General features: G+C 41.0%; 1 protein-coding gene across 3 annotated transcripts in view; it reads left to right on the forward strand.

Moving 5' to 3' along the window:
• ahsa1b (AHA1, activator of heat shock protein ATPase homolog 1b) overlaps positions 1-5,388 on the forward strand; it is a 52,271-nt gene extending 46,883 nt beyond the window's left edge. For all 3 annotated transcript variants that reach the window (XM_059649019.1, XM_059649020.1, XM_059649021.1), the window contains one exon: positions 2,613-5,388. In XM_059649019.1, the coding sequence (XP_059505002.1) occupies positions 2,613-2,785 (173 nt within the window). In that variant the 3' untranslated portion in view covers positions 2,786-5,388. The remainder of the gene's footprint in view (positions 1-2,612) is intronic.
• Positions 5,389-13,821: the final 8,433 nt, after the last annotated feature.

The following is a 13,821-nucleotide window of genomic DNA, read 5'->3' on the forward strand; positions in this document are numbered from 1 at the left end:
TCTCTGGTTGGAGTCATGCCATACAAAGTAAGATGAAACAAAAAAAAAACTGCTGGAGAAATTCAGCAGATCTGGCAGTGTCTGTGGAGGAAAAGCGGAGTTAACATCATGGAGCTGGTGACCTCCTTCCAGAACTACCAGTAGCTAGGAAAAAGTGGTATATATTGCTGAGGATGGGAAGGACATAAGCTCAAGAGAAAGAAAAGCTGATAATGGGGACCATAAATTGGTGAGAAACAGTTGGCTGTGCTGAACGTGGCCCATACTGTGATGTGAGAGAGGTGGGTAAGGGAGATTAGGGGAAGGTGTTCAGGTTCTAAAGTTATTGAACTTGATGTTGAGTCCTCAAGTGTTTAACAAGATGCTGTTACTCCAGTTTGCTCTAACCCTTTCTTAAGCACCGCAGCAACCCTGAAATACAAAACTTTGCCACAGAACCATTTAAGTGGCAGATAATTGAAAACTTTGTCAATTTTGCATTCCATAATACGGTTGCCCTGTCTGAATTCCATCTTCCCAGTGTAGAGGAGACCACGTTGTGAACAGCAAATGCAGCGCACTAGATTGAGCAGTGCCGATAAATCAGTACTTAACCTGAAAGATATCTGGAGCCCAACACTTCCAATGCAAGTGCAGAAGGTGTAATGGCTGCCTGTTCAATTCCTCCCTTCTCACTAATTGAAAGCATCAGACCTTCCAAGTGAAGCAGCGATTTACCTCCACTTTTGTTTGTCCAGTCCATTGTATTTGCTGCTCACGCTGTGTCGTGTCCTGTACATCGAGGGGACAAAACACAGACTGGATGACCACTTTGTGGAACACCTACACTGTGTTTGCAAAAATGACCCTAAGCTGCCAGTTACTTGTCATTTTAACTGTGTTCCCTGACCGAAGTTTCCATCTTGCACCTGCTGCAGTACCTCAGCAAGGCTCGGCAAAAGTGGAGGAAACAGTATCTCATTTTTCACTTAGACCCTGCATCCTTCAGTGCTCAGCATAAAGTTCAATAATTTAAGGGCCTGAACATTTTTGTCCTTGTTTACTCGCCACTGTACACTCTTGTCCCTGTTGTGATGTGGGCTGTTTTCAGCACAGTCAACCATTTTTCAGCTGTACTTTCTCCTGGACCTACTACTCTCCCCTCTGTAGTTATACCACATTTTCCTAGCTACTAATAACTCTGAGGAAGGGTTACTAGACCTGAAACATTGGCATCATCTGGACAGAAACTGACTTGCTGAGTTTCTCTAGCAATTTGTTTTGCTTTCATTTCAAGCATTCAGTTTTGTTTTATTACACAGTAAGATGGTTAATAATTCAATCACCTCAGCCCCAGAGGATCACTGTACAAGTTTCTCAGGGTAGTGTCTAACATGTTTTTTTAAATGATCTTCATTCCATCATAAGATCAGCATAAATGCACACTGCAATAGTCAGCACCATTCGCAACTCCTCCAATACTGTTAGCCATCTGTGTACATGTGCAGCAAGACCTGGTCAGTATCCAGGCTTGGGCTGATAAGCAGCAGGTAACATTACCTTGTGCTGATGGTGACAGTGACCATCTCTGACAAGAAAATCTAACCATTGACTCCTGATGTTGAATTACATTCCTAGCAACATCCTGGGGAATTAGCATTTGACTAGAAACTGAACTGGACTAGTATATGAATACTGTGGCTACAAAAGCAGATCAAATATTTGTAATCCTGCAGCAAGTCACTCTCTACCTAATTCCCCAAGCCTATCCATCTACAGGGCACAAGTCAAGAGTTTAAAGGAGTACACTATACTTGCCAGGATAAGTATTATTATTTTTTCAAGACTAAAGAGATTTGACCCACTTCAGGACAAAGCAGCCTGCTTAATTGGTCCAATATCCATTACCGTCAACATTCAATATTTTCACCACCACAATGGAAGGAATGTGTACCATCTGCAGGAACTCAAAGGTTCTACCAACAGCCTCCAAACACTCAAATTCTATTACCTCAAAGAATGAGGGCTGCAGCTACATAGAAACATGACCTGCAATTTCCCTTCCAAACCACTTAGCATCCTTACTTGGAAACTCTATTCCTTCACTGACTAGGTCAAAAAAACTTGGAACTCCCTCTTCACAGCACTGTGGCTGCCTTTTGTATGTTAAGTACTGCAGTTTTTCAAAAAGACAGCTCCCTGTTTCCAACAGTTGCTGCTGTCACATTGATTTTAGGCCTTTATTTGTTTTGCACCATAAAATCTCTCCAGTCTAATTTTAGGGAGAACTCTTCAGCTGCCTTGATTTCAGGTTCAAATTCCATTCTTTTTTAAACTAACTTGTCTCAGTTTCCCTCTCCTAAGGAAGACTCTCTTAAAAATTCATCAGAACATTAGAGCATCCATTTTTGATTTTCAGGTGTTTGTCCCAGTGTACATTTGTGAAGTGTATTGGCATTTTCTATGTAAAGCTGTGTACCACAAGTTAAATTATTGTAGATTTATTTGAAATGAGGTACGTAATTGTGGTTTCCTTCATTTCACTTCATTTGATTTTTGACTGAGAAATCTAAGTTTTTTTTGTTTTGCCTGGATGTTGAAAAACTTGCTCATTGTGACTGCCTTATTTTCAGAACACTATGCAACTATAAAACTAAGCTTCTGCAGCAAGGATGACGGAACAGAACTTCAAGTGGAGTGCAAAGGTGTCCCGGTGGGAGAGGAAGAACAGACAAAATCAGGGTGGCAGCGTTACTATTTTGAAGGCATTAAGCAGACTTTTGGATACAATGTACGACTGTTTTAAAAGGATGATCTATCTGGGAACTCCTAGCTAACTTATTGAATACCGAAAAGCTTTAGACCTTTGTTCATTTCACTGTTCTGTTCATTCTGTTAGTTCAGCTAACCAGCAACTATGACAGTGGATACTTTCAAAAGAATTGTCTTTTTTTTAATTCCAGCAGCCAAAAATCTCCATTCAGTTAAGTACAGCCTTACGGTGGGAAACAATGAGAACATTGTGTCAATTGCAAAATTTTAGACTATGAGAATTTTCCACTATATTGTGGAGGTGTGTAAAAGTCTAGTTCTCATCACCAGTATGATTTTCAATAGCAACTGCAATATACTTACAATTTTTGGGTCTTTGTGGATTGAGCATATGAAGATCAAATGAAAGAAGATTGGAGAAATTCCTTGCCTTCCCTTAAGTTTACCTCTGCTTTCTCTCCCCTCCTCTCCTGTTCTTTCTCTTCTTCCCCCACCTCCACCCAACTACCACTGACTCACCTAGAAACCATAAATCTCTCACTTCCTTTTACTCCATGTGCAGTATTTGCCTACATCTGTGGTATTTGCCTACTCCCAAAATCTGAAAAGGACACCTTAACTTTTTGCAGCTGCTTTGGAAAAGCAAATTTCAGACCAACCATCTGTTTGCATCTGATGCTTATTCACTGATTACAAACTCAGTGTAGCAATGTGACAGTGATGGGATCAAATAAAAGCTAGGAGTGGAAGAAAACCTTTACTGATGGTTTGTTTTTTTCAAATGTAATTATTATGAGAATGTGGGTTAGGTGCAGTATAGTTATGTTGTAATGTAATTGCTGTCATACTGGCTAACAGTGGTTTTCTGTTACAGTTTCAGTTTTGAATTCATTATAGTGGACCACTCTCAAACCAAATCATATGAAAGTCAGTCAAAGCTACTACTTGCAAAACTGCACATCTTTTGTTATATTATCCCATAATAGGCAATACTGCATCTTTCAAAGGAGCTGCAAGGGAGTATATGTTTTCCAATTTCCTAATGTCGCACTTTCTTCAATCCAAAAGAATCAGTTGGAATGAGATTTTTATAATGACAGCACATACAATAAGTAGCCTTGACATTGGCACAGGAAATTTCTAGAGCAGACCATTGTGCATGATTAATTTTTTTTAAATCTTTGCCTTTCAAGTTAATGTTTAATGCTGTTTTCTGGAAGTGTGAGCTAATAATGATAGGCTGAAGAAAATGCAGCACTTGCAAACCAGTATCTCCAAACTGGTGCGGTTCAGTGTTTTGAGAAAGAAATAGAAACCACTTTATTCGGAAAAAGCCAATTAGTGAAAGGTGAGTTTGAATTGAATCAAAAACAGGTAAGATGACTTGGGTTAGTGGGTGGGGTATGTGAGTGGATAAATAAAAATAGACGAGGGAAATATAGGGGAAAGAATTTGTATGTTAAAATCAACTAGTAATATCCTGATGGAGTTTGATTTCACTGTTAAATTGACCTCTATCTGTACTAGATGGAGTAGTTGATTGTTGACATGAAAGGAACATAACAGCGTCAGCAAGTTAAGTGCTAGCCCACACCTCCTGTGAAAAGTTTATTTGGCAGTGAATGCACAAAATTGGATCTGTGCTAAGCCAAGAACTAGGTGCCATAAATAAGGTGGTTAACATTAAAATCAGTAGGAAATAAATCTATGGAATTTGAGATATATGGCATCAGTTCATTTTAGGGAAAGCCGAGGTAAATGTTAGAAAGGAGTAGAAAATCTGGCAATACTCAGCAGGTCTGAAAGCATGTGAAGAGAAAACAACGTTTAAAAATCAACTGGGGGGAAAAAAGGTTGGACATGGAGTAGAGTTTCAATCAAGTGGAGGACGAAGTGGTGGTGATGGTGAGCGAGAGGAACAAAATGCCTGTGATAAAGATGGGGGGTGGGGGGAGTGGAGGGGGAATGGTGTTTGAGAGAGGTTAAGTGGTAGCAGGGATAATGGTGTAAAGTGATTGGACATCTGCCAGTTTTCTGGACTCGACATTTGAATTGAGCAATTTTAGATCATTCGCATGTTTTTTTTTGACAGCAACTCTTGGTAATAATATAACTTGTTCCCATTTACAGTTACTTTTTGAATCAGATTTCTACTGGTGGAGGGGGAGAAGTAATTTCCCTCCCTTTTTTTAATTTTGTCTTGCCAAAATTATTCTTTGTCATTTCATCTGCCTGTCCTCCACTTGATCGCCTCACCCTGGCTGAGTTCAACAACTGTTTCAAAAAGAGGTTGCAGGTGAGCTGCCATTTTATTCTGGTTGACAGCAAACAGGTGCAAGTTGTTCAAGAGTTGGTGGCAACTCGTGACAAACAGGGTATTTCCTGCTCAGAGTTGCTGACTACACTGTGTGCCTTTCACCTCTCTGGCAATGAATTTAACCTTTTTCACTGACAATGATTAGATTGGATCAGACTAAAAGATTTAATTTGGGTGACTTGTGAATTGTGCTTTATGTGGAACTAAAGTTCTAAGACTGATCTCTTGCAGTTGGCAGATATTTGGTTAACATGCTGAATTGTATGAACAATAGGAGTAGGTTGGTTGTCCATTCCCCATGTACATATGACACTGTCACAAGTTACTTTATTAAATACAATTTCTATTTAAACACTTGTGTGCTTTAGATCTCCACTGTCTTGAATGTGCCAATTAATTATGTTTTAAACATAGTTTTAGGCTCCAGATTAGTGTTTAAAGGAGGAAATGAGAACAATCACGAGTCTTGGCTCGAAAGAACAGATTCAACAACTTAGAGAATGTTTTTCCTCTTTTTACCCATATTAATTCTGCACATCACTTTACACCTATGCCCTCTTGATCATCTTAGGAAGAAGATTCTCTTACTTTTATCTACTCTCTCCAGCTTGCTCAAAGTTTTTTTTAAACTTCTAACAGATCTCCTCTCAGCCATTTTGAGAATTATCCCACTGACTTTGGCCTATCCTCATCACTGAAGTTTCTTTATACTAGGAATCATTCTAGTAAATTGTTTCTTTGCTCTGTAGTTCTCTCATGTTGTGTTCCTATATGTCACCCACAACTGTACACATGACTTCAGTTGAAGCCTAACATTTTTCTCTTTATAAAGCCAAAGATGCTTGAATTGCACTCACCACCTATGTATGTATATAATTGAGGTCCCCCTGCTTCTGTATTTCACCCCCCCTCATAAAATTCAGGGTCCAATTGTATTGTCCTTCAATATTCTTCCTACAAAAGGGCATTATCTCATTCATTCCTGTTTTGAAATGTCACCTACCCACTCCACCAAGTTGTCAATGTCCCTTTTTGAAGTTCTACACTGTCCTCTGCAAATTTAAGTTTCACTTCCTAGCTGTAAGTATTTAAATTTTTCCTGTTCACCGAGATCCACCTCACTATTATATACCAGGAAATCCAGTCCCAGTACAGACTGTTGGGAGCTCCACAAAAACTTGCCTCCAGGTTGGAAAAATACCCATTAATCCTTCCTGTTTCTTATCATACGCCCAATTTTGTGTCCATGTTGCCACTGTTACTTTGATTTTATTTTTGTATAAGATTATCAATTCTTCTGGAAATACACATACTTTTATTAACTTGAAGATAGAGAGGTGGTGACTCTGGGCAAGCACTTAATATCCCTCCTTAGTTGCCCATTGAAGGTGGTGGTGAGTTACCTCCTTGAACCACTAACTCATGCTGCAAGTAGATCTACAACGCTGCCAGGGAGGGAGTTCCAGGATTTTTGCCTAGCAACACTGAAGGAAGAGTGATCAATTTCCAAGTGAAAGCACTCACACCATCCTCAGTTTGTAAGGTGCTGTTAAAGGATCGCTGAATTTGTACAGGGCATCAGTAGATAGTACTGCTGCTATTGAGTGCCAGTGGTGAAGGAACAGCTGTTTTTAAGGTCACACAAGTGATGCAAGCTGCTTTGTCCTGGATTATGTCAAGCTTCTTGTGTTGAGGCAGCACCCATTCAGGCGAGTGGGGAGTATTCCATCACTATCCTGATTTGTCTTGTAGCTAAATGAACGAACTTTTTGAATAACTCACCTAACTCCCCAATGGGGTATTCCAGCTTCTAACCTGCTCTGCTAACCACTACTTATAATTAACCTGTAATCAGATTATAACACCTGGGATACTTTATAGTGGGGAAATTCAGTGATGATAACATCATTGAAAGATAGTCAAATAACCACTATCCCTTGACTGAGTGATATTTCCTAGCTATTGCGTGGCATGAATTTTACTTAGCACTTGAGCCCAAACCTGGATATTGATCGGATCTTGTTGCACTTGAACACACTGCTTAAGTGTTTGAGAAGTCGTGAATGGTGCCGAACATTGAACAGTACAGCACAGAACAGGCCCTTCAGCTCACGATGTTGTGCCGATCATTGCACCTCATGTATGCACCCTCAAATTTCTCTGACCATATGCATGTCCAGCAGTCTCTTAAATGACCCCAATGACCTTGCTTCCACAACTGCTGCTGGCAACGCATTCCATGCTCTCACAACTGTGTAAAGAACCCGCCTCTGACATCCCCTCTATACTTTCCTCCAACCAGCTTAAAACTATGACTCCTCGTGTTAGCCATTTCTGCCCTGGGAAATAGTCTCTGGCTATCCAATTGTTGGACGATGATTCCACATCCGTACTTCTGACCTCCTAAAGGTCATTGTCAGCTGCTTCAACAGTTGGGCCTAGAACACAACACTGAGGAACTCTTTTTGAGATGTCCTGAAGCTGAGATGACTGACCTCCAATTAACACCCACTACGTGCCAGCTAGGTTCCAATTGATTTCAGTTTTACCAGGACTCCTGATGCGACATTCAGTGATGGCCCTTAATATCAAGGCCAAATTTCACCACATCCTTTTGGAATTCAGCATTTTTCTTTCTGTCCATACTCCGCTTGGAACATTTCTAATACCTCTTCCAAAAACTCGAGCAAGTTAGTTGAACTTTACATCTGCTTTAGGGAAGAGTCAGAATGGATTTCAAAACAGCCCATCCTTTGCTATCCTAATTAATTGTTTCTGCTGGTTTCCCAACCACTAGTATTAAACCAACTGATCAGTTAGTGCCGAGAATATCCTTGCAACCTTTTTGTAAATAAGGCTATAATGATTCAAAATTCTCCATTCTCCACTTCTTTGGTAGCTTCCCCCAAGTTCAAGACAGATTATGGTTAGTGCCCTACTGATTCTACTTGCTCATACTTCAGAATCTTTGGATGCATCTCATCTAGTTTTGAAGCCTCATCAACTAAGTAACAGCAGTCTGACATGGACTTCTTTCTCTAGTTTTGAACCATTCCAGTTTCCTGTTCAGTTGTTTTTCCTTTTTTGGAGGAAAGATAGGTGAATACTCATGCATGTTCCTTCTATTCATTTGTAGGATGTGGGCATTGGTGGCTGACCAGCATTTCTTGCTCCTCCCTAGTTGGCCCTTCACAAGGCAATGGTGAGCTGCCCTCTTGAACCACTGCAATCCTCCCGCTGTGGGTTGTCCCACAATGCTATTAAAGGAGGGAATTCCAGGATTTTGACTCAGCAACTGTGAAGGAACAGCAATATATTTCCAAGTTGGGATAGTGAGTAGCTTGGAGGGGAATTTGGAGGTAGTGGTGTTCCCATTATAACTGCTGCCATTGTCGTTGTAGATGGAAGTAGTCGTAGGTTTGGAAGGTGCTGTCTGAGGATCTTTTAATTTCTGTAGTGCATCTTGCATCCTTCACGTTCCAGTCCCTTTTTGATCTCTAGTCAGCCTTACTCTTTTTTTAAAAATTGCCACTATATATAATATTCTAGGAAAACTAATCAATGGGTATTAGGGTCAGACCCTCCCAGGGGTTAGTCATACCTGACCAGATGGTTGTGGTACCAGAAGTCAGTCATTTCAGCTCCAAGACATGGCTGGAGTTTCTCAGGATAGTGGCCTAGGCCCAACCATCTTCAGCTTCATTACTGATCTTCTGCATCCTCCATTTTCTCCCCCACCCCACCAACAGCCATCACAAGGGCAGCAGTGAGGATGTTTACCAATGTTCACCAGTTGTGACTAGTTGGATACTGAAGCAGTCAATATTCAAATACAAGATATGGACAACATCCAAGCCTGGGCTGACAAAAGACAAGTAACATATGCCACATTATGAATATCAAGAGGCAAGGTTAGATCATCTCTTAGTAGAGAGACAGGCAATAGTATTACCATCACTAAATTCTCCCATTAACCCCCAGTATGTTGATATCATTCACCAGAGACTGAACTGGACTCACTACATAACCTCTGACCAGCTCTTGCAGTCTATGGAAGAAAAAAGGTGAATAACACCTGTCTAAAAGGCACAAGTCAGGAATCTGATGGAATATTCACCACTTGCCTGGATGGGTACAGCTCCAACAGCACTCAAGCTTGACACCATCCAAGACAAAGCAGCTGACTTGATTGGCACTGCATCCACTCCCTCTAAGTAGTAGTGTGCACACTTATCTGCAAGATGCATGGTAGAAAGACAAGGGCCGTAGATACAGGGGAACACCACTTCCCTTCAAGTTCCACACCAAGCCGCTCACTATCATGGTGTAGGAACATAATCACCAGTCCTTCAGTGTTGCTGGGTCAAAAATCCTGAAATTCTCTCTCTAATGGCATTGTGGGTCAATCTGCAGCAGGTGGGTTGTAAAATTAAGAAGGCAGCTCACCACCACTTCACCTGTTCCCTCTTTATCCTTAACTGCTGCCTGGCCAGCCAGAAATGTCCAGTCCCACAAATGAATTAATACATGCTTAACCTTCCATTTTTAGACTAATTCCATGGTAGGGAAAGTCATTTTGAGGATTTCAGTGCAGCAGTCCTCTATTAGTGAGAACAATGATTTCCAACCTTTTCCTGTATCAAGGCATAATTCAACAAGACAAACAATTCTATGGTACTTAACTCACCTTTTTCTAGATGCATTCATTGCTCAAATGACTCCTACTTCTATGCCATAGTAAGAATGGAGATATTAACTGATCATTGAAGCCCCCTCACAGCAGCTTCTCACAACACACCCATCTTTCAGAAGTCAATTTGTGGTCATGGAGAGCTACTCTTCAGTGTGGGGCTCAGGTGAGGCAGTGAGTAGATCTCTTTCCCCAGATTCTGCTCCAACAAAGGGTTGGTTTGGTATGTGCTAGCTCCCACTCTTGCCCTGTTCTTGGCTCTGGTGCACATTGACATAGGCAACCTGCAGTAGAAGCAGTGCATAATTTGACAAGCTCAACCTGGCAAAGATCCAAGATGACAGATTTCTGGTTCCATGCACTGAGTGGTGTAGAGTGTTATTAATCAGATGCTGGGAATTGTTTCCATTCTTACTTTTGCCCCTCAGTTTCCCAGTATTGCAATAGGGGTGCCTGATATTAGTAGAAAAAGCAAAACTGTTTCCCAGCACACTTTTTGTCACCGTAGTCTGGTTAGAAACCACTCATCTGGGAGTTAAGGGGGGAAAAAAAAAAGACATACTCTCATTGAAACAGTTGTCCAGAAGTACCATCAACTGGGGTTGTAAGTCAAATCTCAGACTAAAATATGTCTTGATGGATCACAGTTTTATTCTTAGCTATGATGGTTTTTAGTGATAGAGCACAAGTTTATTACATAACACAGAAAACAAAGCTATTAAGAGTCAGAGTAGCACTGCATGAAAACAGACCATTAGGTCCAAATTGGCTGCCTTCTTGAAATGCTACAACCCACCTGCTGCAGGTTGACCTACAATGCCATTAGAGAGGGAATTTCAGAATTTTGACCCAGCAACACTAAAGGACTGGTGATTAGATATCCTAAATTGAATGAGTCCTATGGGCCTGTATTTCATCCTTTCCTCTTCATGCACCTGCCCAAATGTAGTATAATTGTAACTGCCTCTATCACTTCCTTCAGCAGCTCATTACATGCATGCATCATCTCCTGCGTGAAAACATTCCTCCACTGGGTTCCTCCTAAATCTTCCCCTTCTTATTTTAAAGCTGTCTTCTAGTTTTGGACTCCCATTCCCTTGGAAAAAGACTTTAGATATTCACCTTATGATTTTATAAACCTCTATAAAAGTAACCCCACTGCTTCAGGGGAACAAGTCCAAGCCTAAGCCGCCTCCTTCTAACACAAATCCTCCAGTCCTGGCACCATTCTTACAAGATTTTCTGTATGTTTTAGTTTAACAACATCCTTTTTGTAGCAGGATAGCCAGCATTGTATGTAGTATATTACAAGTGGCCTTATCATCTTTATGTAGCTGCAACATTACATCCCATCATCAAAACTCAACGCTCCTACCAATGAAGACAAGCATGCCAAACTCCACCTTCACGGAACTGTGAACCCATGCCCCCGAGATGAGAAATTTCTTCACCCAGAGAGTGATGAGCCTGTCAAATTCTCTGCTACAGAAAGCAGCTGAGGGCAAAACATTGAATATGTTCAAGGAGTTTGACATAGTTTTTAAGGCTAAAGGAAGCAAAAAGTGTATGGGGAGAAAGCAAGAACAGTATATATTAGCCATAATCCTATTGAATGGTGGAGCAGGATCAAAGGCCCAAATGGCCACCTCCTGTTCCCATTTCTTATGTTTCTTTTTAACCAAAGTGTTAGATCTCTAACTATTTCCAGGAATAGTGGAGCTTGATATCCAAGACACTGCCCTAGTGATTCATAACAGGTTCCAGATGCAGCCACTGCTCCCATCTCACTGCTGAGATGCAAGCTGCTGGCCAGGAGGCTGGACATGCTCCCACATTAGGGCAGGAGCCACAACTATAGCCCTACAACCATCCTCACAGCAGGCATATCTCATTATTGTTTCTTTGCAGAGATGGGACGGCCCTAGGTTTTCAATGGATGGGAGGGAATGCTGTCACTGACAAAAAATTCCAACCTGAAGAGCTTTAATAAATAGCATCTGGAAATCTCACTTGAAATGCAATACCGGTACAGTTTATTACAAATCCTGACTAAATCTCACAATGTGAATGGGTTCTTTGTCCAGCTTTTGGAGGTGTCACAATGTAATATCTTAAATATAACAGGGCATGTCCAGAATGATTATACAGCTTTCACAAGTTTTGCTAGTATGATCATTTCCATTAGGAAATGTTAAATGGTCTTCTTTTGGATAACTTTTTTTTAAAAATCAACCAATGTTGTTGCTTAAGTTACATTCACACTCATGCTTTGGCATGAAACCACTTCATATGCATTTCTGAAGAAGGGTCTCGGCCCAAAACGTTAGTTTTCGTGCTCCACTGATGCTATTTGGCCTGTTGTGTTCATCCAGCTCTACACCTTGTTATCTCTTAAGTTGTATTGGGTTCACCCACTAGATGGCAGGGGAACAGCTTTCAAACATCTGATGGATCACTCAGCTTTTAAACCATAAATGTTCACTTCATTTCTCGTACCCTTATTTCCCACTGCTGAAGGGCAGTAATTTCCATTGCCCCTGACTGCTTGTTAAATTTGACAATAGTTGCAGTAATAAATTTCACATTTTCAGGAGTGAACATTGCCTCAATAGGCAATGACAGAGACGGAGCCTAGCATTGCTACCTTAGAGATAACCTTAGCAGTACCACTGACCATTAGGGTGGGGGGAACCAGACTGCAAATCTTGGACACCAGACGAGAGAGACAGGGTTAATGGAAGACAATGGGTGGGAAGAAAAAGCAAGTTAAAAGGAAAAAGGATTAGTGAAATTGGGACAGTTATCAGGGGAGAGAAAAAGAAAATGGCAGATTCAGGAAAATGCAGGAAAAGACCAATCTTCAAGTGATCGAGATCAGAAGCAGTAAAATTAGGGAGAGGTTTGTCAATCAAGTATATAGACCAATTAAAATATGTGTACTAAGTTGCCCCAGTGTCACTATACTCACCAAACCAATGGAGTATAACTACTGAACGTGTGGATCGTTCAAATTACAGACATCAGAAAGTAACTTTAACTGAAACATGCTAAACGACAATGCTGATGGAGCTTAGCATCTGCCTTTGGTGAGCTAAAAGTGAAATACTGCAGATGCCAGAAATCTGAAATAAAAACATTATGTACTCATCAAGTTTGTGGAAAATCTAATCATTCTTATACAAGAGCGAAAGAAACAGGAGGCGGTGGCCAGAGGAAACAACCTCCCTGTTTCCATCTTAATGTCCTTCATAATTTTATGTTTCTTTGATACCCCTCACTAAGGGGTGAGTAGATTTGTAACTTGGGTTGTGGATCCTGCGGTTGGCTCGCTGAGCTGGTTCGTTGTTCTGCAGACTTTTCCATTACCCTGCTGGGTAACATCAGTGCAGCCTCCAACGAAGCACTGCTGTTTTCTTGCCTGGTATTTAAACCCTGGTGTTCATGGAGCTGGGTTAACTCAGTTCTGATTTTCCTTCTCAGTGGAGTTATATATTAGGGTCTAGCTCTGCATTTGTTGATGGCCTTTTTAGTGGAGAACCAAGCGTTTAGGAATTCCCATACTGGTCTCCGCTTAGCCTGTCCCAGAATCCTGGTGTTTTCCTTATCCATGTGGATAGAGATGATAGTGTATTGGTGGTGTCTTTTTGTTGCTAGCTGATGTTCATATACTCTTGTGGCTAATTTTCTTCCTGTCAGTCCAACGTAGTGTTTGTCGCAGTCTTTGCAAAGAATCGTGTATATGACATTGGTTTTGTCCATAATGAGTAGTGAGGTCTTTGGTTCAGGTTAGCATTTGGCATAGGGTTGATGTGGGTTTATGTTACTCTGATGCCCAGTGGTCACAGAAGTCTTGTGGTCAGTTCAGATGTGTTCTTGATGTATGGTAGCACGATGTGTGTTAGGGCATGCAGTATCTTCCTGTTGTCGTTCATGTAATAGGCATCATTTGACCCAGTTGTTCATACAACTTCATTTGTGGGCATTAGGGTGGTTGCTGTTGAAATTCAAGATATGGTCAGTGTGTGTTGCTTTCCAGGAACGATAGCTGTTTGTGTCTCCTCTG

Source organism: Stegostoma tigrinum, chromosome 10 (genome assembly GCF_030684315.1).
Source record: "Stegostoma tigrinum isolate sSteTig4 chromosome 10, sSteTig4.hap1, whole genome shotgun sequence".
Classification (NCBI taxonomy): domain Eukaryota; kingdom Metazoa; phylum Chordata; class Chondrichthyes; order Orectolobiformes; family Stegostomatidae; genus Stegostoma; species Stegostoma tigrinum.